General features: G+C 39.6%; 1 protein-coding gene across 7 annotated transcripts; it reads right to left on the bottom strand.

Annotated features, from left to right (window-relative positions):
- Window positions 1-1871: 1871 nt before the first annotated feature.
- CUNH3orf14 (chromosome unknown C3orf14 homolog) lies at window positions 1872-19881 on the bottom strand. 7 transcript variants are annotated; one of them, XM_040747575.1, is made up of 6 exons: window positions 19822-19881; window positions 18645-18728; window positions 17168-17291; window positions 7067-7141; window positions 3442-3564; window positions 1872-3157 (listed from the first exon to the last, which is right to left on the bottom strand). In XM_040747575.1, the coding sequence occupies exons 2-6, from the start codon at window positions 18695-18697 to the stop codon at window positions 2969-2971; spliced, it is 564 nt and encodes a 187-aa protein (XP_040603509.1). In that variant the 5' UTR covers window positions 18698-18728; window positions 19822-19881; the 3' UTR covers window positions 1872-2968. The 7 variants fall into 7 exon arrangements, with proteins under 7 accessions (XP_040603509.1, XP_040603506.1, XP_040603510.1 ...); XM_040747572.1 differs by having other exon boundaries at window positions 18645-18725; window positions 19744-19869; XM_040747576.1 differs by having other exon boundaries at window positions 18645-18725; window positions 19822-19868.
- Window positions 19882-26990: the final 7109 nt, after the last annotated feature.

Below are 26990 nucleotides of genomic sequence, written 5' to 3'. Positions count from 1 at the left end.
GAAGTTGGTAACTTTATACACACACAGCTCCAGTCACACAAGAAGTGATAAAATAGAAGTTTAAATTTTATTCAAGCATAAATATGTCCCCATGCTCACTTTATTTATTCTAACGGGTGGGTCAGAAGAATGAGGCAGAGGCCAAGATTGGAAACAAAGTCAAGTTTCTCCATAAGCTGAGAAGTTAAAGCATCCCTGCGGTGGCAGAGGCAGAACTGTGTCCAGGAGACTGCCACCAGCCACTGCTCTCTTGACAGAGGACCAGATGCCTAGTCCTCTAGTATTCTAAACACTAGTATTCTAAAAATAAACAGAAACCAACAATGAAAAAGCAAATCCATTATGTTATATTCATGGAGAATTCTATTTTGATTAAGATATTGATTTGGTATTTTTCCTTGTATTTATAATTCACGAGCTTTCTTTTAGATTTACTCATTTTGTCTTTTGTGTATGGGTGTTTTGCCTGAACACAAGTATGTGCACCACATTCATGGCTGGTGCCTGTGGAGGTCGGAAGAGACATCGGATTCTCTGAACCAGGAGTCATGCTTAGTTAATGAGCCACTATGTGGGTGCTGGGAACCAAACCCAGGCCTTCTGCAAGAGCAACAAGTGTTCTTAACTGCTGAGCCATCTCTCCAACCCCATTTTTTTTGGTTTTTCGAGACAGGGTTTCTCTGTGGCTTTGGAGGCTGTCCTGGAACTCACTTTGTAGACCAGGCTGGCCTCGAACTCACAGAGATCCGCCTGCCTCTGCCTCCCGAGTGCTGGGATTAAAGGCGTGCGCCACCAACTCCCGGCTCTCCAACTCCATTTTTTTTAAGTATGAAGAAACTATAAAGTTCCTTTTGATTTTAGCATTTTATAGTTTGGCGATTTCATAACCAGAAATATCCCAGCAGAAAGTGAGCTTTGAATATCTATGCTGCAAACAAGCCTAGAAAGGCTTTGAGGGAACTCTCTGATCTTTAAGGAAAAATACATTAATGGCCAACAATTTCCCTGTAAACACTAGTATTCTAATAATAAACAGAAACCAACAACAAAAAACCAAATCCATTATGTTCATGGAGAATTCTATTCTGATTAAGATATTAATTTGGTTGGCTGAAACATGGCTCAGCAGTTCAGAGGGCCTACTGCTTTTGCAAAAGACCAGAATTCTTTTCTGAGCACCCATGTTGGGCAGATCTTGTAACTGCCTGTAACTCTAGCTCCAAGGGGTGGGGGGTCCAAGGTCTCTGACCTACTTGGCACCTGCACACATGCACCCCCTCCCACATACACATAACTAAAATAAAAATCTAAAAAGCATTGATCTGGGGGAGGAAGGTATGAGTAGATGTCTCCTCTTATAACAGTTCCTAGCTGTAGAAAGAGATACATTGTATGTAGCATCTCTTCCTTCCTCCCACTAAATGATGTTTGGAAATTCCTGTGTTAAGCTAATTTGCCATGAGAAATATAAAGCCCTTGAATGGGATATCCAGAACCCACGGGATTTTTTTTAACAGACACCATGTGGTGCAATCTGTTACAGTCTCCAAGGCAGGGTGGGCTGGGTGGCTCAGCAAGGGACAAGAATAAAGTCATCTGTGGGAATTTATGAAGTATTAACCAAAATGGGAAACGGTTCAGCTGCTGTCCTAAACACCTTCTTCTTGCCCTAACTTGTGTAAGGGTTATTAGCTTATCTAAAAACAAAACAAACAAACAAAAAATCCTACACCAAACTAGCCAGTCAGTCAATGTAGGGAGAACCAACAGAGCCTTTCTGGGAGGGTTATGTTGCCACTCATTTTGTATTTTAATTCAACCTACTGGTGATTTAATTTACAGATCTCAAAGGAAGTGTACACTCAAATATGTGAGGACGGTAATGTATCAACCACTGTTTAATTTTGGAATGCTCCTACTTACTTGACACAATATTTTACTAGCTAACAAATGTTTAGCCTTTTTTTCACTTGACTAAGAGAAATAAGTTTCACATTGCTTCATTCACCTTCTTATGTGCATATGCTGGGAGACTGGATTTTTTTTTTTAAAAAACCTTCCTCATGTTCCTTCCTACATTTAAATCTGTTTACCAATTTGGAGCTGCTAAGAAACCTGCATTTTTCTGCTAAATCAACTGGATGGCTGGAGCCCAAACTGTAATGTAACAGAAAAAATTATCAATTTGTTTTCATGACAGTCTTGAGAATGTATAAAATTGTCTGGCCGCTAAGTCAGCCTTCCTATTTCCCCCTTCCTCTGTCTTCTCTCTTAAAGATGCCTTCAGCTTTAAGCCGGTACTTTTCATAGCTATATAACAGCTCTAATATTTTGTGACATTTTGTATTGTGACACTATAGATGAAATTGTCATCGGACTGACACCCTGTGCTGTTTATTCCTTAATTACAACTGTTAACACTGCAGAGAAGTGTGCTAATCTGCCAGCACATATTATGAAAACAATGTTATTGTTACCCACACCAACCCCCACTCAACAGGACTTCCCAAGATGGCAGTGAACAAGGGGCGTGTTGCACAGTAGATGCATGACTAGATTTTTGTTATAGTGAGGGCTTGTGTGAGTTTTAACTCAGCCCATTGTCTACTTTAAAAATACACGTGACCTGAGTGTGGGGGCTCATACCTGTAATCTCAGTGCTCAGAAGCTGAAGCAGGAGGATGGCTGTGACTTTAAGACCAGCTTGGGCTATAGAGTGAAACTCTGTCTTAAAGACAACACAAAATATAAGGAAGAATAATCTTTGAGACATGACAACAAAACCACAGGTTTGCAATTCAGAATAGTTCACTGCAGTACCTCCCCAGAAGCTGCCTCCACAGTTAGAATATTTTTACATTTAAAGAGAATGTTGGTAGAAAGGAGAGGGGAGGGCAAGTTGAGAAATAACACTGATGGTGAGGTTATTTGTTTTCACAAGGATGGGAGTCTTCAAGTCAGTCAGAGTTCAGTAGCCATTTCCAGCTATCATAGGTCTTTTTAAAAACCATACAGAGCAGTCCTGAAACCGACCATATATTGAATCCTTTGTAGATAAAAATCTCAGAGGAGGAACCCAGTCCTGTGGATCCATTTTCTGATAACCATACCGGACAGGAACAGCTAAACAAGGCAGACTTTTATCCCTGTAAGCGAACTAGACAAGGGTGTAATAAGGGTAAATGTTTTAAACACACACAACACTGATCTAATACATCATTAACAAACACTCTATCTTAGCATTTGTTTTTAACACTTTCATTGGCATATCTAAACCCTGAACTAGTCTAACCTGAGACTTTTCAGTGGAATCTCACACTGACATTGCAATGAAACAAAGCACATTTATTCCCTAAAGTCCCTGCCGTGACTAGTTTTATCAGATAGTTATCTTTTATTTTTTGTTTTCTGAGCAACATAATGAAGAAGTTATCACTTTGCCTTGTTTTGAATGGTGTATCCTGCCTCATTTTGATTTTCACCACCAATTGGATATGGTGCTCTTCCTAAAAGGAACTGTTCCCACTTGGGGACATGTTCTTCTACTGATGCCCAGTAACGAATCTGGAAAAAAAAACCAACAACAAAACAAAGTAAGAAAGCATAGCAAGCCTTTCAACTAGGCTCTCCATCATAATCTAAATGTTTATTATCTTCAGTGTGTATGTGTGCATGTATGTACTCTCACATACATATATGTAGAATACATTTCCTCTGCAGAACATTTTATGCTAATTTTAAGGAAAAAAAGAACCCTGGCTACTTACCAGGGTTAATTTTTAAATTTCTCAGCAAACCAGAGCCTGGTAGAATTAAGGTTTTAAGTTTTATTGTGATTTTACACGCCCTCTTGTGGCCAGCTTTGTGATTATTAACAGTACTGTCATTTTTAGTACCTGTTATTAAATATTTTGCTTACTCTTCTAGATTCCATAACCTGGATTATCCATATGGAAATGACCACAAAAGAACTCACAGGGGATGCTATGACCTGGATCCAAGAATAGAAATGTAACTAAAATGTACAGAGCTCCTAAGTTGGCTTCTCGGGTGCATGGGATGTTATATATCCACCTATCTTTTAAAAGAATACTTGACATGACAAATAGTCATTTTTCTTAAAGTTGTGTGCATGTGTACAAATGTGGTGTATGTGTGTGCTGTACGTGCACATGTATGCCCACACAGGAGGCCCCCTCTATCACTCTCTGCCTTATTCCTTTGAGACAGCGCCTCTCTGGTCCTGAACTTAGTCTGGCAGCCAGCAAACCTCAGTGGTGATCCTCCCATATCTCACCCCTGCAACTCTAGGTTACAGGCATGCAGGGCTTTTTAGGTGGGTGCTGGGATTCAAACTTAGGTCTTCATGCGTCTGCAGCAAGTGCTCTCCAGCTCTTCAGACTTTTAAGTGAGAAAATAGCTAACACAGAGTACCCATCTTGATGGAATGATGGAAATGAAGTCGAGATGCTGTATATGTCTGTTGTGGTCTATAGGCTTTAGAAATTCAAGGAGTACTGCTACACTGTGTGGAGGAGCTTTGATGGGCTTGGAGTGACTGCCAAGGAGGCCAAAGTTTACACCACAGGATGCCATTTTCTGCTGGATCAACATGATCAGTTTTTTGGGGGTAATTCTGCTCTTAGTCAGATACAACAGGAATGCATACAGTGGTTCTGCTATTTGGACATGGTGTGAGAGACTCTAAATATCTATACATCTGTGCATGTGGTCTCAGAAACAGTCTGACATACTTAAGATAACGGTTATCCTGCTGTGCCAGAAAAACTCAGAATACATCCAAGGCCAGAGACAGGAGGGCTTCTGTGCCATTCACGGCTGAATTAACCACTATTGTGTGGACCCTGTATGTGCTAAAATAAGGCATTGGTGAATTCAACAAAGGAGGGCATACCCAATGCAGTTTTGTGCCAGAGTTTTTCTGCATTTGATCACTGCTTTTTCTTGTTACCCTAAATGACACAGAAAATTGAGGGGCAGATTCTCAGCCTCACTTTTGAATCTATTCTTATCCCCAGTTGGGCAAAAAGGAAAATGACATCTGAGAAAGCTCATTAGAAGTAGAAAATGAAACTATTCTATATGTAGTGGATTCCCACCCAACACAAACATCCATAAACTAAGTGTGGCTCCCTTTTGCTAACCATCTCCCCAATCTGCTTCTGGAAACTGAGCTAATAAAACTGTTTGCACTGTATGGTAAGCACGGTGATAAACATTTAGACATTTATTTCCTCCTTTTTTTAAATCTTCCTTTTTTAATTCTCTCGCTATGTAGACTCACAGAAGTCTCCTGCCTCAGTCTTCCACCGGTTGTACTAGTAATGCAGCTTTGGTCACATCTTAGGCAAGGGGCTCCTTATGTTTCCAACAAGCACTCCTTGGTTGGGCATGCTGTCACTCAGGAGTCACTGCATATTTAATAGGGCAGTTGTTTCAATGTGACAAGACAAGATATTTTATAACATTTCCATTCTATATTCCCTGAGCCTTGGTTAATACTGATGTCCCAGTTACGGATGAGCACTGAGTCTCTCATTCTCAGCACTGTGATCTGTCCTGCTTCTGCACTGACTGCTGCCCACTGCAGAAAGAAGTTTCTCTGACCAAGAATAACCACAGTCAAGGTCTACGGGTATATGAATAAATATTTGGAAGGCAATTTGACAACATTTAGTAAAATAACAATACTCTAGGGCCTATAACCTCCATAGTCATGGAGCTTTGACTAGGATTTTGGTATTAGGTGAGAAATTCCATCCTTTGGAGCAGGTCTCAAATCCAATCAGAAAGTAGTTAGCTGCCCCCGTAACAGCTGGACACTACTGCAGAAACAGGCACATCCTGCCTGGCAGATTGGTTCTGCAGCATGTAAGGTTCAGCCCTAGAGAAGACCATCCATGTCTTTTCTCTGCCAGCAGCCCGTGCAGCACCTTCTAACACTACAAAACCTCCCCAGCAGGGTTTGAAATTCATTCCTTTATGTCTAGAAACCAAGTGTATGGTGTCTTCAGCAACAGAGTCTTACCATGCACTTATGGTAGATAACCAAGTGTGATGGCAATAGTAATACGCTTTGTTGTCTTGCAGACCTCTCAGGCTTCCTTACCAATGACTCATAGGAAGCTACCCAATTTTCATTTAAAAACTCGTATGTCTTCTCGGGGTGACACTGTTTACCTCTGCAGGACAATTCCATTAGAAAAGGAGGCAGAAAGAATGTAGAAGTCAGAGCATGGCAATGGGTGCTCTGAAATGATGTCTTCTGGGCATGACATGACTATCACAGTCATGAGCACATAGCTGCTGTGGTTACCTACATAAGACCAAGCCAGCCAAAATCTTAGCATAGATGCCGTAGATGATCTCTAGGCCCCATGGTACACTTAAAAAAAAAAACTACTGTAGAGGGAGTTAACTTTGTTGAGTTAACTTTGTTGAGGATGTGGTAACTGAGAGGTTTGCCATACTCCAGTGAATTCCTCACATCTATGCACATAAGGCAGCTCTAGCTGGACTTAATAGATTATTTTACAAAGGGTGTGGGGGGGGTATGTGTGTGTTGGGGGAATCTGTAGGGGGATAGAGATAGATCTGTATATATGACTGAGTATTTCAGACATCATTCCATTAGAGAACTGATGGCTTAGCAGGTTAATACACTTGCCATTGAGCCTGATGACCTGAGTCTGATCCCAAGAATACATATGATGGAAAGAGAGAAACAGCTCTTGAAGGTAGTCTCTGACCTCCACATATGTACCGCAACATGTGTGCATGCATGTGCACTTGCATATGTACATGTGCTGCACACATGCATACACATACATACACACAAAACTGGATGTAGATTAGATACATTTTTTCATCAAGATAAGCTTTAATTACCAGCTGTATATAAAACATTGTACTAAGGACATAAAAATATTAGCCAAACCCTTCTTGTTTATTTTACTGACAAAATAAACCTGGGCAATACAGCTGTATAGCCCTTGTTTAACTTGTAGGAAACTTACAGTTACTGGGAGTTAGCTGGGGGTCTTACCTCAAGAGAACGGACCGCAGGCTGTGGCTGTGGCTTTAGCCTGGTCTCTAAGGACTTCTCTGCAGCTTCTATATCCTACAACAGACACCAGCATTTAAAACTGAAGTGTGTTTACCTACAACATAAATGGCACCTACATCCCCAGTGTCTGTACCCCAAATCTCTCACCTCAGCCCTTCTCTGGATACACAGTGAGTACATGATGGAGGGACACAGAGGTAGGAGACATGATTACAGATCAATTAACCCACTTCCACTAAGAGTGCAGGGTATCTTATTTAACATAACTACTGGTGATACTTTCATGTTCTACCTTTTTACTTTAAATAACTGGTAAACAACAGAAATTACTTTGGAAAAAAGTGCTTCCTTTAAAAATGTTCAGAGTTGGGTGTGGTGAAGCATGCCCATAACCCCAGAACATAGGAGGCCATGGCAGGAGGGCTGAGTTCAAGGCCAGTCTACACTACATAAGGAGTCTCTGAGACAAAAATCAGCACAGCAAAAAATGATCAGAGCATAAATTACATGTGCTTTAAGATCACCTGAAAACAGGCAATGGGATAAAATAATGACTTACTGAGATACAACACTAGATATTTAGACTCACACCATGCAATGAACAGCTTAGTCTCTGCAGCTGATGTGGCTAGCATATTAATGGCACATATTTTATCAGTATTGTACTTTAGAATGTTATACCATGGAAACATTTCACATAGTTAAGGCTGCACAATGAATTGCTTTACTGCTTTGTAATGGTTTGTTTGTTTGTTTGTTTGTTTGTTTCGTTTTTTGTTTTTTTGAGACAGGGTTTCTCTGTATTGTTTTGGAGGCTGTCCTGGAACTCACTCTGTAGACCAGGCTGGCTTCGAACTCACAGAGATCCGTCTGCCTCTGCCTCCCGAGTGCTGGGATTAAAATATGCTACTACACGTCTAACTTTTTGACATTATGAAACAATATCATGGACCTACAAAGTTCATGTTTGAGAATTACATAATCAAGTTACTCTGCTCTCATCTCATCATGGTTTAAGAGTACAAGTTTGCAATTCTGTGTTGGATTGTATCATAGCTACCTTGGCCATGTGTAGCTCTCAGGCTTTGGGCACCTACAGGTTTTAAGGACTGGATTTTAATGTTAATTTAAATGGAAAGTGTCATTGTCAGGCAGCAAATTGCTTAGTGGATGGCATTCGCCAATGGGAAGTATCACTGCTGGGCAGTATACCACTCAGAGAATGGCATTCAAGATCCATACTTAAATTTGTAGTTTAATTTCAAGATGAGTATATTTTCTTCTATGGTTGTAAAGACAGCAGGGCAATTAAGTTTAACATGGCACAATTTTTCTTCTCTACACACCTTGAACATGCATGCAGAAATACAGAGCTCCGCGTGTTATTACAGAAGCATTTGAGTCTGGTGAATGCTCCCCAAACCTGTACTGCTGCTGTCTAGAGCACACTTACTGTGTTAAGTTCACAGAGGTCTTGGTGCAAGGCTTGGCAAATTGTGTCCCCCTTGGGCTTAGTGAATTGCTTGCTAGCAAAAGTTCTCTTGATCCATGTACAAGCATCAGAGCAATCTAAGTAGAGGGTTGTTGGACAGACGGAGAGAAATGGAAGAGGGCGTGGGAGTGGGGTGTGAAGAAGCCAATGCTGAACAGGAGAAAAAAGATAGCAGATGGTAGCGGCGGGAGCAAGGGATGGGTGTGAAATGTAAAAAGAAAAACAGGAAATTCCCTAAAGGGACTCCCCAAAGTTGCACAACCATTAATGCACCTGCTGTCTAGGCGAAGGTGATTTGAAGGAAAAAAAATACACAATTTGGGGATATAAAAGCTGATGTTAGCATGTCTATCCCTTACCATAAGTTTGCAGCTAAGCCGCATGCTAAAGATTTATGCTGATGCCATGAGAGTACAGACATCTGACGCTTCTCTGGTTTTTACTGAGCTTTTACAAGGTTTATGAAAGTTATATGTTATTGTTAGTAAATAAAACACAAAATCATTCCATCACTTCTGCCAGGACTCTAAGGACAGGTCCACTGATCCTATCAGTGGCAGATCTGCGTGACTCTTAGCTCTGATCTTATCAAGATTTTTCCTGAAGACAAGAAATAGGGACACTGAGAATCTTTTACAGAGAAGTACATGTGCAAACAAAAGAGCAGACATCAGCAGAGGCAGATCCTGGTAGCATTACCCACACCACCACATCATTGAAAGCTTCCTCAGCACAAATGACTTGAGCTCTTAGATGCTCTGCTGACCTCATTCTCCTCTACGGTCGCCTTGGTGTGAGCTTTCTCAAGATGTATGACATCTTGCTTCCCATGTTTACTCTGTCTTCCTTTGTGACCGCCTCTTACACAGCTTCAACCACTACTGTAGAGGAGGCCTAGGCTTCTACCCAACCACTCCCTTTTCTACTGGGAAAAGGCCCTTGCTGAGTGAGCTGAGTGGTGCTGGGTCTCAACAGCGAGGTGCCCCTGGTGCACCCTCTATCTTCATGCTACCTTACTCCTTGCTAGCCAGACCACAAAGCTCTCTGTTCTTTAAGGGTGCCTTTCACTGTCTCCACTTCATTCCCAGTGTCATAATCTTATTGCTGATTTAGTCACTCAAGAGCCCCCAAGTACTTGCTTTGAATTGTGCCAAGAGAATATCTTATTTTATTTTGTAACTGTCCTAGGATTGATCTGTTGGCACACTTGAAATTTATCCTCATGGACCTTAGAATAAAATACAGTTAATACCCAGTAAACAGGATGAAGGTGACGTCCCTTTGCAGAACTGGAGTAAAAAAAAAAAATGAACAAGAAGTCCACGATTTAACTAGCACATTCTGTACCAAGTTATATCCTGAAATTTCCATTCAAGGCCTCCTCTTTGATAGCCATACACATGGCCAGAGGTATACAGTATGTCACACAAACTTTTTATGTGTACATAAACAATCAATGTCAAGGTTTCCTGAGCAAACACATCAACTTAAAAAAGGCAAAAGGGGAGAGAAAAAGCAGGCTAGACTTAGCTGCCTATAAACTTTAAAGGGTCTGCCATGAGACCCTTTAAAGTTAAGCAAGCATCAGATGAAAATGTGAAAAAGGCGTACTGTATTGTTGGTAGTATAACCATTAGCTGGCCTCTGAGCACAGCATTGACTGAACTTCCCTGGTAGGAAGTCCTAGAGTCAAAAGCATCTTACTACAAAGCACTTCTGGTGGTCACAATGGTGCCAGTAGTGATGTCTGCATCACAAGACTGAGTCAGTGCAGTAGTTGCCCTCATCCCTGGTTTTGCTACCCAGTTTCAGTTTCCATGTTTAATAGTGGGATGCAGATATCAAATTGATGCACTACGGGTGCAGCTTACCAGTACAGTGCTAGCACAGCACAGATGAGGCCTTCGTATCAATCTGTAGCTTCAACATGTGTATCAGAAACAAGCAACTGATACGTTTTAAATTGTGTTTTATTCTGCGTGGCATACTGAAATTTCATGGCTTCACACTCTGTTTTGCCTGGGCTATATACAATCTTTTTGTCAGTACATGCAGAGTATATATGCTATTTTGGTCACTTTGCAGTTGTCTGGGATGTTAGATTGGCCTTTGAAGTATCATGGAGCTTGTATCTAAGTAACCCATATGTAGTAGGCAAATACTTGGTCACTCACCTCACTTTCATGTCATCACAGAGACACAATTTTACATCATAGGAATGGTGAGTACAATATAGTATCTTGAGAGTGCATCCACCCAGTTTTCATTAGAATATAACCATTCTGCTTTATTGCTGCTAATTCTTTTCTGTGCCTTAGTGTACATAGGATTTAGTATTATCCATGGTTTCCAATGTCTGCTGGGAAGTCCTGGAGCATATGCCCCACAGACAAGAGAGGCTACTGCACACAGGAATGCTGGTGTTGGGGAGCTCATTGGCACCAAGTATTTGAGTTTTTTAAACAAGGTCTTACTGTGACTCAGGCTTGCCTCAAACTCACAGCAGTCATGCTTCAGTCTCCCAAGCACTGGGATTACAGGTGTGAGACATCACCGTTCAGTACCTAGGTTTCTGGTAAAAGTAAGGGGCAAAAAGAAAAAAAATCAATGGCTTTAAGTTAAAAACCTTGCAATCTTTTGACTGAATTGGAATTACTGATAGGAACTCTTGTTGTATCTTATCTTAAAAAGGAAAATCAAAGAAGTTGCAATAAATAGTCCCAGTGCCCAGATTGAGAGCTCTAAATATATTTCCTGCCAAAAGGAGCCAAAGCTCCTTGAAGCAATGACCAATTCCAAGTCTGGATGGCAAGTACAAGAAACCTGCAAGAACTCATCAGGTCAGAAAGAAAGGAAACTATTGAATACATGACTGTTACTATATGGCTAAGACATTCAGGGCTAACTTGGAGAAGCTTCCATTTGGTAAGAATGGCATAATCTGAGTTTTAAAAAAGTCACAAAGAACTGAAACATTTCAAATCTCAGAAAATTAAAAACAAAGCAGTACCGCATAAGTCACCCTGGAGGAATGGTGGGAAACTGACCTGTTTTAAAAACGAAGTGCAGGGCTGGAGAGATGGCTCAGTGGTTTGGTTCCTAGCACCCAAATCAGGTACCTCACAATTGCCTAAAATCCAGCTCCATGGGATTAGATGCCCCCTTCTGGCTCCACGACACCTGTACTCATGTGCATAGCATACAACTAAAAACAAATCTTTTTTAAAAAAATAACAATACAGGGTGGGAAATGTGGCTCAGTGATAGCCTAACATGTACAGGGACTTTGATTTTTATGTACTGGGGATCGAGCCCAGGGCCTTGTGCATGCTAGGCTCAGCTCTTTCTTTTGTCTTCATTAAAAGTTCTTGAGGCCATTCAGGTGACAGTTTGCTGAAGTTCCTGCTTAATTGCCAACTGTTCCATGATGGCTCCTAGGCTACCCTCAGTAGAGGCACTCACTCTACCCCTGATTGTAGTGCTTTTCTATCTTATGTTGCCCTTCAGGGCTTGCCCAACTTCTGTAACCACAGAATGGTCTTTTTGCAGAAGGTTTAATTTTCTGATGAGGATGGAGTGTACTTTACAACACAGAAGTTTATTTATACAAACAATATCCTTCCTCTCCTCCAAATGCATACCAATCATGCTTGTTTTAAAGGCTGATTTCTATTTAATCATAGTTGGGAAAAGTCACTCAGCCTGCATTTTTAAGTCTATGCTCTTTTGTGTCATTTATGAACTAAAATTTGACTCAGGACTGTCTTTTTACATACGCAGTTCTTTAACTAATACTACAAATATTTGGTCAATTAGTTGTTTCCTTATGCCTCCTTTAAAAAATTCTCCGGCATTTGATACTGCTTTTTCAAAAAATCATTTTAAAGTTAGCATACAAAACAGTGGACTTTGTTAGGGTATTTGCACACATACTTGTCACTATATTTTGTCTTTATTCATGTCTTCCTTCCCTGTGTTCCCTTCCTTCCCTCTTGTTGGTCCGACTTCTGTTTTCACATGTGTATATGTAGCTTATTTTTCCCAAATGACTTTACAGAAATGTTATCACATCCACTGCAAATTTTGTTGGGATCTAAATAGAAGTATAAGTAACTTTGTGGTAAATGACTATAAGTAAATGTTTCCCCAGTGAGAATGAGTTCATGCGTCTCCTCTTAAACTTTCATTTAAATATCACATTTTAGTGTAATAAACATCTTTATACTATCATGAGTAGTAGGGAAGAATTCCCAAGTACCTAGAATTGTATTGCAGATGTAAATCTGATTTCATGAGTTTTCAAGCTGTAGCGCAGGAATGCTGTTGACTTTGGAATCTCTAATATGCCAGTTTTACTCAATTCATAATATTTGGTGTTTTCAAGGCTACAGTCATACAACATAAAATGCTGGTCAGTCATCCTTTTCAAAAGAGGCTGACCCCTTGTTACTGTTTACTCCACCAGTCACAAGACCTAAGGGCAGTCAAATAATGGGTAGCAAGAGAGGCCATGCTTGTGTTAGTATCGTTGTCACCATACACATTTTAATGGTGCCATCTGTAAGCTTTAGGTGCCTTGAAGGTGCCTGCCCTAGAGGTAACCTACCTTGTTCTTGACAACATAGTGGAAGTAGTTATACTAAGGTTTACCACACTCTTTAAATACTTTGGCCAGATTGTGGTTTTTATAGTTTTAGAGCAGTACTTGGGCATCATGGGAAGGCTGGATGGGAGAGGGAGGGCAGATCAAGTTCACTTTTTATCTACTTTTAAACATTTAAAAAAAACATTTAATGTTAAAAAGAATATTTAACCTTTCAGTAAGACTCTAATTTAGTATACATGCTATTTAATGTCTTTCCTATAAACTGGGCCTGGTGGCACAAGCCTGTATTCCCAGCTACACAGGAGACTGAGGCATGAAAATTACTTTTTACACACTCATTGCCTATATAGGCAACAGAGTAAGTTTAAGAGCAGTGTAGGAAACTTAGACTCTATTTAAAAAATGAAAAGTAGGCCAGTGGAGAGTCAATGGGTAAAAGCACTTAGAGCTAAGCCTAACAGCCTGAGTCGGTCAATTTCCAGAGCCCACATAATAGACAGAGAAAACTCTTCCAGGAATTGTCCTATGATCATCCTAAGAGTATGTGGCAACTTCCCATATACAAATACAAAGTCAAGTAAGGGCTGGGGATATAGTGCAGGTGTGGAGTGCTTGCTTAGCAGGTGTGTGAAAGATCCTGGGTTGAATCCCCACTCTCCCAGACCTCATTCCCCTCTACACACAATAGCTCTCTTCAGCAATGGAAACTAGTTCTCTGATAGTGTGTGTTTAGCAGTCCTGATGGTCTGGGTTTTTTCTCTAGCACCCCATCCCCAGAAAATACCTCGCAATACAACATTATACAGTAACCGAATTCTACTTATCTTACTTTTATATAATGATTTCTATATTGATATCATTAATACTGCTTTGGGATTTAAAAAAAGGAAAGCAACACAGGATTTAAAAATGCATATGTAACTAAAGCCTATAAAATAAAGACAGAACACTGATCATGTCCATCAGCAGTCACCAGGCCTATGATGCAGCCACTGCTTAAAAAATGAGTAGGAGCCGGGCGTTGGTGGCGCACGCCTTTAATCCCAGCACTTGGGAGGCAGAGGCAGGCGGATCTCTGTGAGTTCGAGGCCAGGCTGGACCAACAGCCTCCAAAACAATACAGAGAAACCCTGTCTCGTAAAACCAAAAAAAAAAAAAAAAATGAGTAGGATACTACGAAGACAAGCATTTTGTCCTTTAGTTTCCTTTCACTATGATAGTTGGGGAATGAGCCAGCATACTAAATGCATTTCCTTCAGTTATAAAGTCAGTGAGCATATGCTCGTCCTTATCCACTGATGCACCTGAACTTGTGATTATACCCATAGACCATGACTTGAAAAGCAACTTAGAATGCATTTAATATACTCAATATATAAACCATTATAAAATAGATATGAGCCTTATATAAATATATATAAAATATAAATAGGACTTTATATAAAATATAAAAATATATAAGGAAACTGGGTTGATGACTATTTTTTAGCTTGTCTCCTTACCTCTATTAATGTCAATAATAGTTGCTCTATTCATTTAAAAAACTAATTTTTAGGTGTACAAGTGTGTGACTGAGTATATGTCTATGTGTGTAAGGACTCACTGGGGCCAGAGGAGGTGTCAGATCCCCTGAAACAGGAGTTATGGATGGTTGTGAGCCACCATGTAGGTACTGAAGATTGAACCTGGTCCTCTAGAAGAGAATCCTGTGCTCCTAACCATTGAGCATTCTCTCCATCCTATTTCCCTATTCTTGAATCATCTAAGTAGAAAATCAATCTTTCTTAAATATTTGTGTGTGTGCGTGAATATATCATGCGTGTGAATATGTGTGTGCATACCACAGCACACATATGAAGGCAGAGGACAACTTGTATTAATCAGTTCTATCCTATCATGCGGGTATTAGGGATCCAATTTAGGTCTTCAGGTTTGGTGGCAAGTGTCTTCACATGCAGAGCCATTTTGCCAGCCCCTGTTTATTTCTTATGTAAGTCTGTGTTCCTCTTGAACTTAGACATTTTTAGTACTAAGTTACCATTATATTTTAAGCCTTACATTCTTTGGTTCCTGTATCAATTACTTTTTCTGTTGCTGAGATGGAATACCATGACAAAAGCAACTTAAGGAAGAGTTTATTTGGCTTATGGTTCCAGGGGAGTAAGAGTCCACCATGGAGGGGAAGCATGGCAGCAAGGGGCTATAGTAGGGAACTTAGAGAACATATATCAATTGCACACAGGAAGCAAAGTGCAAGCTGGAAGTGAGGTTATAAATTTTAAGTCTATCCCCAGACACATACTTCCTCCAGCAAAGCTACAGCTCCTAAAAGTTCCATAACCTCCCTGAACAGCACCACTGGAGACCAAGTGTTCAAATACACAAGCCTCTGGGGACATTGTTTGTTCAAACCATTATAGTCTCTGAACATAACCAACTTTGCTTCCTGTGAATTTTCAAGCTTGCTAGATCATAATCCTACTGACACGAATAGGGCCATTCATCTTTTGCTCTTGACTGGTTATATTTAAGAATCCAGTGGGATGCCTTGACTATTTAAAGACAAATGAGGTTCATATTCATTTCAGGAGTCTCTAAGAATGCTTTTGCATCAGTTAGGTCTCATTAATTATGTCTAATATTTAGAACATAGAAATTATACCAATTCGTAAATTCATGCAAAATATTTTTGGAAAGGTGGGGAAAATATCTATACTAAAGAAGCTCTCAAGCACATTTTTACTCTTAATCTTCATAGTCTGCATCCTATTCCATGTAATTTAGTATTTGATCACATAAATTATTAGTTGTTTGTAATGAAGAGCTCACACACTCTGATGTCACCTAATCTGTAGCCTCCTTGAAGCAAGAACCTTGTTTTAGCCTTACTTTGTTATCTCTACTTTGGCTCTAGGCATTCCATCAAATGCTTGCTCATTAAAAGGAAAATACTTGAAAACCAAATATCCCATCACTTGCTACAGGTAGTAGCAATCAAGTCTTCCAATTTAGTTTCTCTAACTTTTCACAGCAATTTCCAGAATACCCTATATATTTCCATTTAAAAATAAATATTGTTAACACCATTGGGCAAGTAAGACATATGGCAATATAGAATGCTTTGGTAGCACTATGGCTGTGACTTAAATTACTGTGGATCAAACTGCCAGAAGCTGAGAAGATAACTGAATTTTCCTCTCCCTTTATCCTGTAGTGAGGATAGGAGATAGCTGTATCATGCCTATCGATGAAAATATTTAACAATAAAAAACTGAAAACACTGCTTTATAACTTAAATAATATAGTCTTACTACCAAATGTTTTAGTCATAGGATCTCTTGGAAGCTTGAATGGAAGCAAACTCTAGGGTTTTAATTATGGATGAAGCCACACAATTCTGGAAGCACAGTATAGCAAGCAGCCAAAAATGTTACACATATGATTTTATTCCAAATGGGCACAGTGGCCAAATGGTGAGGCCCTGCAGAATCATACACTTTGACCACCTACTCCATAACCATCCCAGGAGTCTCAGAAGTGAGCTCTCATACAGTGAATTCTGTGTGTTTACTGTGGAGTTAGTTGGGCAAAATCAAATGGTTCCTGTTTTTGTGCTGTTTAGTATTTGAGTTGGATCTAAACACATCACAGCTTAAGGTCTTTGGGGTCCTTCCTTGAAATGGAAGAATATGAAAAATGTAAAGATACACTTTCTGCTTCTTCTTGCACAAAGGTTACCTTAATATTCTTCCTGTCGTCATTGATGTTTTGGTTGACAGAAAATATTTAGCTTATGTAAACTTTATTTTTTTAAAAAAGAAAAGCAAGAATCCATATGCTATTTGCCCAACTAACACAGGCTTGAAAAAGACATTGGCCCATTAATTCTGCTTGTTACTAAAAACAAAGAAATGATGTGAATAAAAATCATCACATGTATGCAAATACCTTAGGAAAGAGGAAAACCCGCCATGGAAATTACCTGCAAGAGACTGAGGTTCCTTTTTGAAGCAGTCTCGGTGGCCTGAAGGAGACATGCTCTTTCTGTGTTTTGATCTTGAAAACTATTCTTCATTTTCTGAAGTAACATTAATCTTTGTGATACTCTGAAAAAAAAGTAAAGATTATGTAGAGAGAAAAAAATTGAAAAGCAAGCATTTTATTGCTTGACCAATATATAACATTTCTTTCTTAATTGCATCTCACCTCAACTGTGACCCATTATTGAAAGTCAATTATTTTATCAACTAATGATACTATGAAAAGAGTAGGTAGTTTATGATGTCATAAGTCCATCTGGATAAAATTATTTTTATTTTCATTAACATATACTTCATATATGCCATAAGTACATGCCTCTCTTTTTTAGCCTCTGCGGTCTTTTGAAATTATTTTAGAGTGTTGAAGATATGTAATTTTTGGTGAAAATGCAAACTGTAATACATATCTCCTTGTACACATAGTTATATATACCTCCCCACACATATACATTGCTATAACTTGCTATAGGAAACCTTCTGCTTAACACTTCAGTACCCCTGAATCTCATGTTACACATTTAGAATTGTGCTAAACTTCCATATGTTTGAAGAAGCAATAAAAATATTTTTTATCTCTTTTTCCAAGAGAAAGATGATGGTTTGATATATGAGTGAGAGGCAGTATGCATGCATGCATACTCATAAGGTAAACCAATGTTTGAAGAGAGAAGTTATGGATAAGTTCTTTTCTTTGTTACATATAATGCACTTGAAAAGTTTTTTGTACATTTTATACATTTTGGGTCCACTAAATGATAAATAAGAAATTATGTACAGTGATTAAAAATACTGGAGAGATGGCTCATAATTTAGGGGTTCTTGTTTTTCTGCTGGACTTGAGTTTAGTTCTCAGAACCCACATCAAGCAGGAAACAACTGCCAGGAACTCTTAGCTCCAGGGGTTCTGATACCCTCTCACCCTCTTCTGGGCCTCCTGTAGTATCCACACATGCAGATTCACACACACACACACACACACACACACACACACACACAATTTTTAAATAATAAAGTTTAAAAATTTTTAGTTACAAAAACACAAGCATGGTGGTGACAACCCTTACTCCAGGCACTCAGGAGACAGAGAGCAATCAGGGGTTCAAGATCAGTTCTAGTTGTATAGCAAGCTCAAGGCCAGTCTGGGTTACATGAGACTCTGTCTCAAGAACCTGTGCCACCAAAAAATTTCTATTGTGAAGCTTACATAGGTGAATTTTGTTATTAGTTTTTATAAAGTATATACACTGATGTATAATAGTTGTGCCTTTTAATCTTATTCTCAAGAGACAATGAAACCATCTACAATAAAATCTCAAGTCAGAAAAATGATGCTTTCATGTTTTTAAGTCTTTCTGTGCATGTTTCACTCATAAAGCCAGCACACACTCCACATTTGGAATATCTTTTTCAAAAACTTACATTTCTTCATGCCTTTTAGAAAGGTGAATTTCTTGAGTGATCAAGGAAGCCATCTTTAATCAAAGCTGGGCTATAAGCTTTCTGCTAAATAATAAAAAAGTTATTTTTGCCACACTTTCAGCAGTGCAATTTGATCTTTTTAGTACTGCAACCTATGGATTCTCTCGAAGAGAAAACTGACAATTTCATGTGTAGTGTGAAAGAATGCACTCAAACCCATTTGTATTGCTTTTTTGTTTTGTTTTGCATTTGCCAGATTCACCCAAAATATAGTGGATCAGGTAAACTCATTTCCTATTTCCTACCTCCACCCAAGCTCTAACCTTACACAGAATTTAAACATACAAGTAGCTAGTATTAAGATTAGTGTACATTTTAACTGACAGAACGAGAAAAACAACTATATAAAAATTCAAAACAGAAATACCATCCCTTATGCGTGTGCACACACAGTGGCAGAAAGGCAATCTGTACGAGAACCCATTGGAAACTCCTGGTCTTTTTTTCCCCTGCCCAAGGGAAGTATTTTTTCATGTATAACTTAGGAAAAAAATCTCAGTAAGTACTTTCCCTGAATGTATCCTAGCAGGTCAAAACTCTCACGTGGAGAGTTAGAAAAACTCTTCTGTGCACCAGGTGCATGTTTACCTGGGCTAAAGACCTTGCACCAGTATGGAAAGCGCTAGGCTGAAAAGCACAAAAGCTAAATGTGCTCCACGGACTAAGGGAGAAAAACAAAACGAAGACTTTCCACGAAGGGGGGTTTCCTAAACTTTCTGATATTAAACACTCATTCCCTGAACCGCTGGGGTCCGCTGCAGACGGGAAGCCTGAGCTCAGGGACAGCACACTGCCCAGGGCCCCGCTGCCTTCGGCGGGTTCCTTCTCCCTGCAGGGCAGCCTCCAGGTCCTCGCGTCTTCCTCGCACGGTTCTGCAGCCGACCGCGCAGCGTCCCAGCGCTCCTGCAAAGTCAGTCCTGCTAACTGCCTCTCCTTCGGGAGCACGTCTGGGGGGTCTGCCTCTGGAAGCCTAGAGCCCGGGGGCCACCCCAGCTCCCGCCTTTCTCCCCGGAAAACTCTAGAGAACCTTCCTCATCACCTGGTCCTCCCCTTAATAGCTTCCTCCACATCAGCCACCGGCCTCAGACACTACCGGCCTTGGCTACACGGCGCCCACCTCTGAGCTCTTCCGGGAACGCGCCATGAACTGCGCCTGCGCAAGGCCTGGGCGTGGCCTGACAGCCATCTTGGCGCACTTTACGGCCCTGACGTCAGTCACTCAGGGCGGCCCTGCCTCAGGTTCCTCAGGGAGGATGAGGTTGTGGAAGGTAGCCTAAAGGGAAAGTAGGGATATTGAGGAAGATCTAGTGATCGCTCAAACTTTTAAAACGTGGGGTCTGCATATGTTAAAAGAGAGAGAGAGAGAGAGAGAGAGAGAGAGAGAGAGAGAGAGAGAGAGAGAGAGAGAGAGAGAGAGAGAGAGAGAGAGATGTGTGTGTGTGTGTGTGTGTGTGTGTGTGTGTGTGTGTGTGTGTGTGTGTTGGTATGATATGCCACAGTATGTGTAGAGGCCAGAAGAGAGCTTCAAATCACCTGTGATGGGAACTCTGGTCCTCCGGAAGAATAGCCAGCGCTCATAACTACTGAGCCATCTCTCCAGTGCCAAGAACAAAAACTTTTTTTTTTGTCTTTGATTTACTACTGTATAGTTCTAGCTAAATGAATGGAATTCTTTTGCTTGCTGAAATCTCACCTGACTTCAAAGCACCGCGATTTTGTGACTTTACTTGGCATATCTGTTTAGCTGATAAAGCGCTCCAAACCCTTCTTCCCCTTTTTAAGCTAGAGCCTTGAATGACCCTGTGTTCTGGGCTCAACAATGAATAAAATATAGTTTTTGAATGACTACAATGTGTTCTTGTTTGTTTTGTAGGATTTACATTTTTTTCTTAAATTAGTTTTGGACTGCATGAACAGAGTCTATCAAAATATTTTCTTGTTGCTAAGACAAACTTTATGTACTCACATGCTTTGGGTAAGTTTTCATAGCAACACAAGTGGGAGAAACCTAGTTTTTCTGTTCAGGCCTGCCTTACTGCTAAACTAAGGGGTAGTTTATAAAACGTGCAATTTTTAGGAAAACAGTAACCAGGGATATCATAGAAACTTAAAGATTATCTAGATACACTGTGATCATTCATAGCAACCCATAAAAGTGCTTTCTCTCTACTTAAAGATCAGCTATGATAGATCATCTAGAATGACAAATCACACAGGTAATCCTTTCTGTGAGACAACTAGCTGGTGAAGACAAATCTCTGGCAACTGCATAGGGCATTAATTCATACACAGCTTCTGTGTTTTATTAGATAAGTTTCGATTGTTTCTGGAATGAAGTACCCCTGCTTTACCCTACAGATCATTATGATCTTCTAGATAGCAACTGCCCCATTGTGGGGTATTCTTGTGTACATGTATAGTGAAGGTAATGTTTCCTAGTGCTGATTCTTGCACCAGTTTACTATAATTATTGCCTTGGCCGGAGTGTATAGGAATTGTCCTTTTGAAAAGAAGATGTGTGTCTATGGAGGCCCGAAGAGGAGATATGGGTGGAGTTATAGGTGGTCGTGAGTGGGTACTGGGAACTGAACTTGAATTGTCTGGAAGTGCTACAAGGACTTTACCCACTGAGCCATCTCTACAGCTCCAGAAGATTTATTGCCTTTAAGTTATGCATTCTGTAAAGGTATATGTGATGTAGCATAATATGCCTTTAAGAGCCTACTGATTGGCTGAGCTCTCAATATGTACTCAAAAAATGCTAAAGGATGGCATCTGACAACATAAAATGACTAATATTTGTTGCTTCTCATTCTGTCTGTACCAGGCATTTGGCATAAATTCCACCTAATCTTAAACAAATATAGATGGTGAACTCTCAATTATAGCTGAAGAAATTGATACTTGGAGAAATGACTGCCTCATGATCACACTCATTATAAATGAGTATCAGCTTGTCTGGTAGAATTTTCCCATAAACAAAAATTTATTTTCCTAAGGGAACGAGGGGTGAAAAATTTAAGCAGTTGCTGGTGTTAATAAGGGGTTACGAGGACATTTGAAATTCCTTGCTTTTCCTCATGGTCCCAAAATGGGAACTGTAGTCACTTTTGGCAGTTTCAGTGCAGCATCTGTTGGCTCTTGTGGCTTTTGTGTCTGTGATGAAACAGTACATCATGATAAGAAGACACAGCAGAGGAAGCTGATCTCTGGAACCATGATTTATAGAGAGGATATATAACTAAGAGTATAATGTGGCCAGGTGGCATGGTGGGTCAGAAATGAGAGAGCATTGAGTTGGAAAACTGAGGTGGACTTGGAAAATTAAGTTGGCTTCAGACACTTGTCTCTGAGGTTGAATGTTTCAGGGGGTGGGAGAGTAGAGTGGGGATGTTGGGTTTCTTAGGGGAAGAGATGAGTTTGCATAGATGTGGTGTGTGTGTGTGTATGCATGTTGAGAAGAATTCTTTCTCCTAATTTCTACCAGCCTTGCATATCATTAGAGGAGGCGAGTCTAGTGAACAGAGATTAGGAATGAGAACAAGGGAGATTTGGTGGAAATGGCAAAGTAAGAAATTTATGAAAAAAAATGGAAGAGCTCTTGAATATTTCCAATACTCCAAGGTACTGGCAGTAAATTCTGTTGTATACTGCAGAGATCCTTTTAGACACCCTTTGAATTTACCACAGATAGACAAATGTTTAGAAAATAAAGATCTCATGACTTAAATGGGGTTGATCTTTCTTCTTCTTTCAACAAGTTGGTGAAATGAGTCCAAATGTCTGTTTTTATTCCATCTGAAATACAACCCTTAGAATTTCACCTGTTCTGTACTCATACTTTGTTTTACCATGGAAGATATTTTATACTTAAAATATATACAAAAATTCTTTAGATTGTCTCCTGATGGATTTTGACCAATGGGAAATTTACAGACACATACCCTTTTAGGAGCTGTTACCAATGAATCAGGTGTGCGTCTAGGTCCAATCAGACAAATGCTACAATAGAGAAATCATTACCACACCTGGGACTGTGCTGTGGACATCTTTGACTAAGGTAATAAGGCCTTTCTCCTAGAACCATGCTTAACTCCAAAGATGCCCAGGGATAATTTGCATATACCCTTTTCCTTCTTGGGAAATGGAATAAAAAAATCTCACCAGTTCTAAAACTGATCGAGGAAACCATAGGATTTTTACATTTAATGCATATATGACAATTCTTAGAGAATCATTTATATATTGTATACTTGTTAAATATGTATGATTCTCACTTCCCAAATCTATTCATGTAAAGCTCACACAATCTGTCTGTCTTATTCTGATAGCCTTCTAGCTGTCTATAGTCTATAAACATCTTCCAGTCCTGGGTCCTTGATTTCCCATTGGCATCTGATATATATCTACTAGTCTATGAATGCTTGATATAGGATTTTTTTTTGGTTTTTTGAGAGGCAGGGTTTCTCTGTAGCTTTGGAGGCTGTCCTGAAACTTGATCTATAGATCAGGCTAGGCTTGAACTCACAGAGATCCTCCTGCCTCTGCCTCCTGAGTGCTGAGATTAAATGTGTGTGCCACCACCACCCAGCTTTGATACAGGATATTCTTACGGTAGGCATCTTCTTCCTTTTTAAAAAAAATATTTATTTTTAATTTTATGAGCACTGATTGGTGTTTTGCCTGTTTGAGGATGTCGGATCCCCTGGCACTGGGATCATAAACTGTGGTAAGCTGGCATGTGGACTCTGGGAATTGAACCCAGATCCTCTGGAAAGGCAGTCAATGTTGTTAATCACTAAGTCAGCCCCAACGTAGGTATTTTCCACTCATGGCCTTCCTGCTTGTTTCTTTTCTTGAAGTTTTTTCTCTCTTATAGCCATGTGACAACTGACTCACTAGTTTACCTTTGAGTAGGCAATTGAGAACCCGCATAACTGATACTTGAGATGATAAGCATTATCTTCCACCTTTCACAGGCGTTTGTAATATGCAGCTAAGTTTTATGGGTATGTAGAACTTTTTTTTAAAAAACAGTATTATTTGCTATTTGCATCCACTTGAAAATTTTCCTATTTCCTTAAACAATAAAAACACAAGCCAGGCGGTGGTGGCACACTCCTTTAATCCCAGCACTCGGGAGGCAGAGGCAGGCGGATCTCTGTGAGTTCGAGGCCAGCCTGGTCTACCGAGCGAGTTCCAGGACAGGCTCCAAAATAATACAGAGAAACCCTGTCTCGAAAAACCAAAAAAATAATAAATAAATAAATACACAAGTATTGCAATTTTACTGCACTTTAGTTTACTTATGATATAATGATACAATAGGAACTTGTCTGAAAGGCTATTGTAGTCTGATGCATTTTGGTGAAAAAAAAACTTATGTCCTTTATTTATACGAAACAAATGTTACCTGACTGAAGATTTCATGTGAATATTCTCCCTCTTTTTGTTGGACATTAAGCTTTACTTTCAAATCTGACTTTACTTTTAAGTGTATCCTTTTTAATTGTGCTTTTCAGTAAATGAAGTGAATTTCACTCGTGGCTTAATCTTATACACTCTTCAACTTTTGATGCAAATGTCACTCAACATAAAAGTATTAAAATTAAATTAGGTGGGACTTAGTTAATTTTTTTCATCAATTTATTAGTGTAAGCACATGCATGAACACACACACACACACATGCATATACTGTGGCCCATGACTTGAAGATAGAGGACGACATTCAATTTTTTTTCTCTTCCACTATCTGAGTCCTGGGGCTTGAACTCAGGTCACCAAGTTTGGCAGCAAGTACATTTACTCAATGGGCCATATTGCCAGTGCCTAATTTTTATAATTATATTTTTCAGAGGTTAAAATGAAATAAAAATTTAATATCTTTATTTGATTTTGATTTTCTTAAATTCTGAGAAAAGGAGAGTTGGAGGCAATAGAAAGAGACTGTAACATATTTATGTTTTTGATATGTCATTCTGAGTCCAAATACATATCAGGTTGCTTATCCAACAGCTTATACAACAAGTAGAATATTCGTTATATTAAATGTAAATCTCACCTATTAGCCACCCCGTGATGATTGCAACAGGTGGGAATGTTTACCATGATTGACAAGTTGAATAATTAGTTACCCCTTGAAAATCTGGAGTCTTGAGTATTTGCTCAACATGAAACCAGTTAAACGTTATTGCTTTTATTCCTCAACATTTGAAGATTAGTAACAGAGGAGAAAAGAAATGGATTAATTTTAACTCTAGATGGCAGTTAAAGACAACTAACAAAGATACATTTTTTTGAAATACAGAAAAACAAAAGTAGCAAAACACACATTCTGCTCCTGCTGTCTAGTTAATTATATTATCCGAATGAAATCCTGAGTTGATATGATTAGACAGATGTGTGTAAAGTGTGGTTATGCACGTGTTAAATATATAGTGGAAGCCTGTCGTGGAAAGCTTTTGTTGTTTGTTTATTTTTGTTTTTAAAATATAATGGCATGGCATACATGTATGTACTGCTTTATATTACGTTTTGCAATTTTTAGCTCAGTATAGTTTTTATGTACAGTTTTTTTTTTTTACCAAGTCAAACCATGCAGCACTGGTAAAAGTACAGCATATTTAATGGTTGTAATGTTTCTCAGTGTATTTATAAAGGAAAGGAAAACCTTGTTAGATCTTGCTTTTACTGGCTCTTTGAGTGGACTGTGTGTTCATGGACTTGGACAGTAAACAACTCTCTCTCTTGAGTGTTAGGATGCCTGAAAAGTGGTACAGAAAGATACCACTTATATGAGATGAACTAAAGTGCTTCTTCTAACTTGTCACCTAGCTACAAAAGAAAGGTTGTAATAGCTTTACAACATCTTCATTGCATTAAAAAATGGATGCATTTTGAAAGGGTTTGCTTGACTTGATTCTTGTTTGTGGTGTTTAGCAATTTATGCTGGGTCTTCTCTAAGTAGTGAGTTATTGCATAGAATCTGGCCTTGCTGTCCACACCTAATGAAGTAGGAAGGAATGTTGTAGTCAGGAATGAAATGCATGTTGGTCCAGGTATACCCACTGGAACCTGGGACCCCATTGAAGACCTCAGATGCTGGAGTCAGTATCTGCTGTTTGGGTTGCTTACAGAATAAATGTTCAGTAGGATCCACCCAAGATATGGGGTCGTGTTGCAGCCAGTTCCCTGTGGCCTTCAAGTTATCCCCAAGCTCCTGACAGCAGGTATTGGTTTGTGACAGGTTCTTGAATATGCCAGTCTAATGCGTTTCCACTGGCTAAAATTATAGGTCACCCACTTACTTTAGAGAAATTTCTACTAGAGCTTTTCGTGCATCTTAATTTATTTCTCTGTTGTGCTTGTGCTAAGTAGTGGTTTCATTATTACATCTTTGTTCTTGTGTATGAGGCACTTGCTCATACTCACTCCTCCCTCCTTCCCTTTCCCTTCCCTCTGCTGGCCCCTTCTCAAACAGTCCCTCTTCTGGTTTTCACGTATTATTTTAAAGTATAGGTTCTGTAGATAGGAGAAAACATGCAATATTTTTGTTTTCTAAGACTGTTTTGTTTTGCCAGGCGGTGGTGGCGCACGCCTTTAATCCCAGCACTCGGGAGGCAGAGGCAGGCTTGATCTCTATGAGTTCAAGGCCGGGCTGGAGCAATAACCTCCGTAAACAATACAGAGAAACCCTGTCTCGTAAAAAAAAAAAGACTGTTTTGTTTTGTTTAACAAAATTTCTAGTTCCACACATTTTCCTGTATGTGACATGATTTCACCATTCTTTGTGGTCACATGGGAACTACATTGTGTATACATAGGATATTTTATTTACCCTTGTGTTGATAGTTAACTTGTCTGTCTGTGAATAGTGATGGAATAAATATGGATGTGCAGGTTGTATGCAGACTCAGATTAGGTGCTGGGAACCAAACTCAAGTCCTCTTCAAGAACAACAGAGTGTACTCTTAACCATGTAGTGTGCTCTTACCCGTGTAGCCGTTTCTAGCCCATATGTATATATATTAATTTTGTGTGAATTCTAGTTAATAGTCCCCTGATAGATGATCATCTAGCAAAACTTTCTTTCATTGGGTAGGCTGTCTCTCCATTTTGTGGTTGTTGTTGTTTTGTTTTGTTTTTGTTTTCCAGATAGGGTTTCTCTGTGTAGCTATGGCTGTTGTGGAACTCACTCTGTAGCAGGCTGGCCTTGTACTCAGAGAGATTTGCCTGCCTCTGGCTCCCCAGTGCTGGGATTAAAGGCGTGCACCACCAGCTCCATT

This window comes from Mesocricetus auratus, unplaced genomic scaffold, assembly GCF_017639785.1.
Source record: "Mesocricetus auratus isolate SY011 unplaced genomic scaffold, BCM_Maur_2.0 Super-Scaffold_100006, whole genome shotgun sequence".
Classification (NCBI taxonomy): domain Eukaryota; kingdom Metazoa; phylum Chordata; class Mammalia; order Rodentia; family Cricetidae; genus Mesocricetus; species Mesocricetus auratus.
The sequence above is the reverse complement of the archived record's forward strand: the minus strand, read 5'-3'. Positions and strand labels throughout refer to the sequence as shown.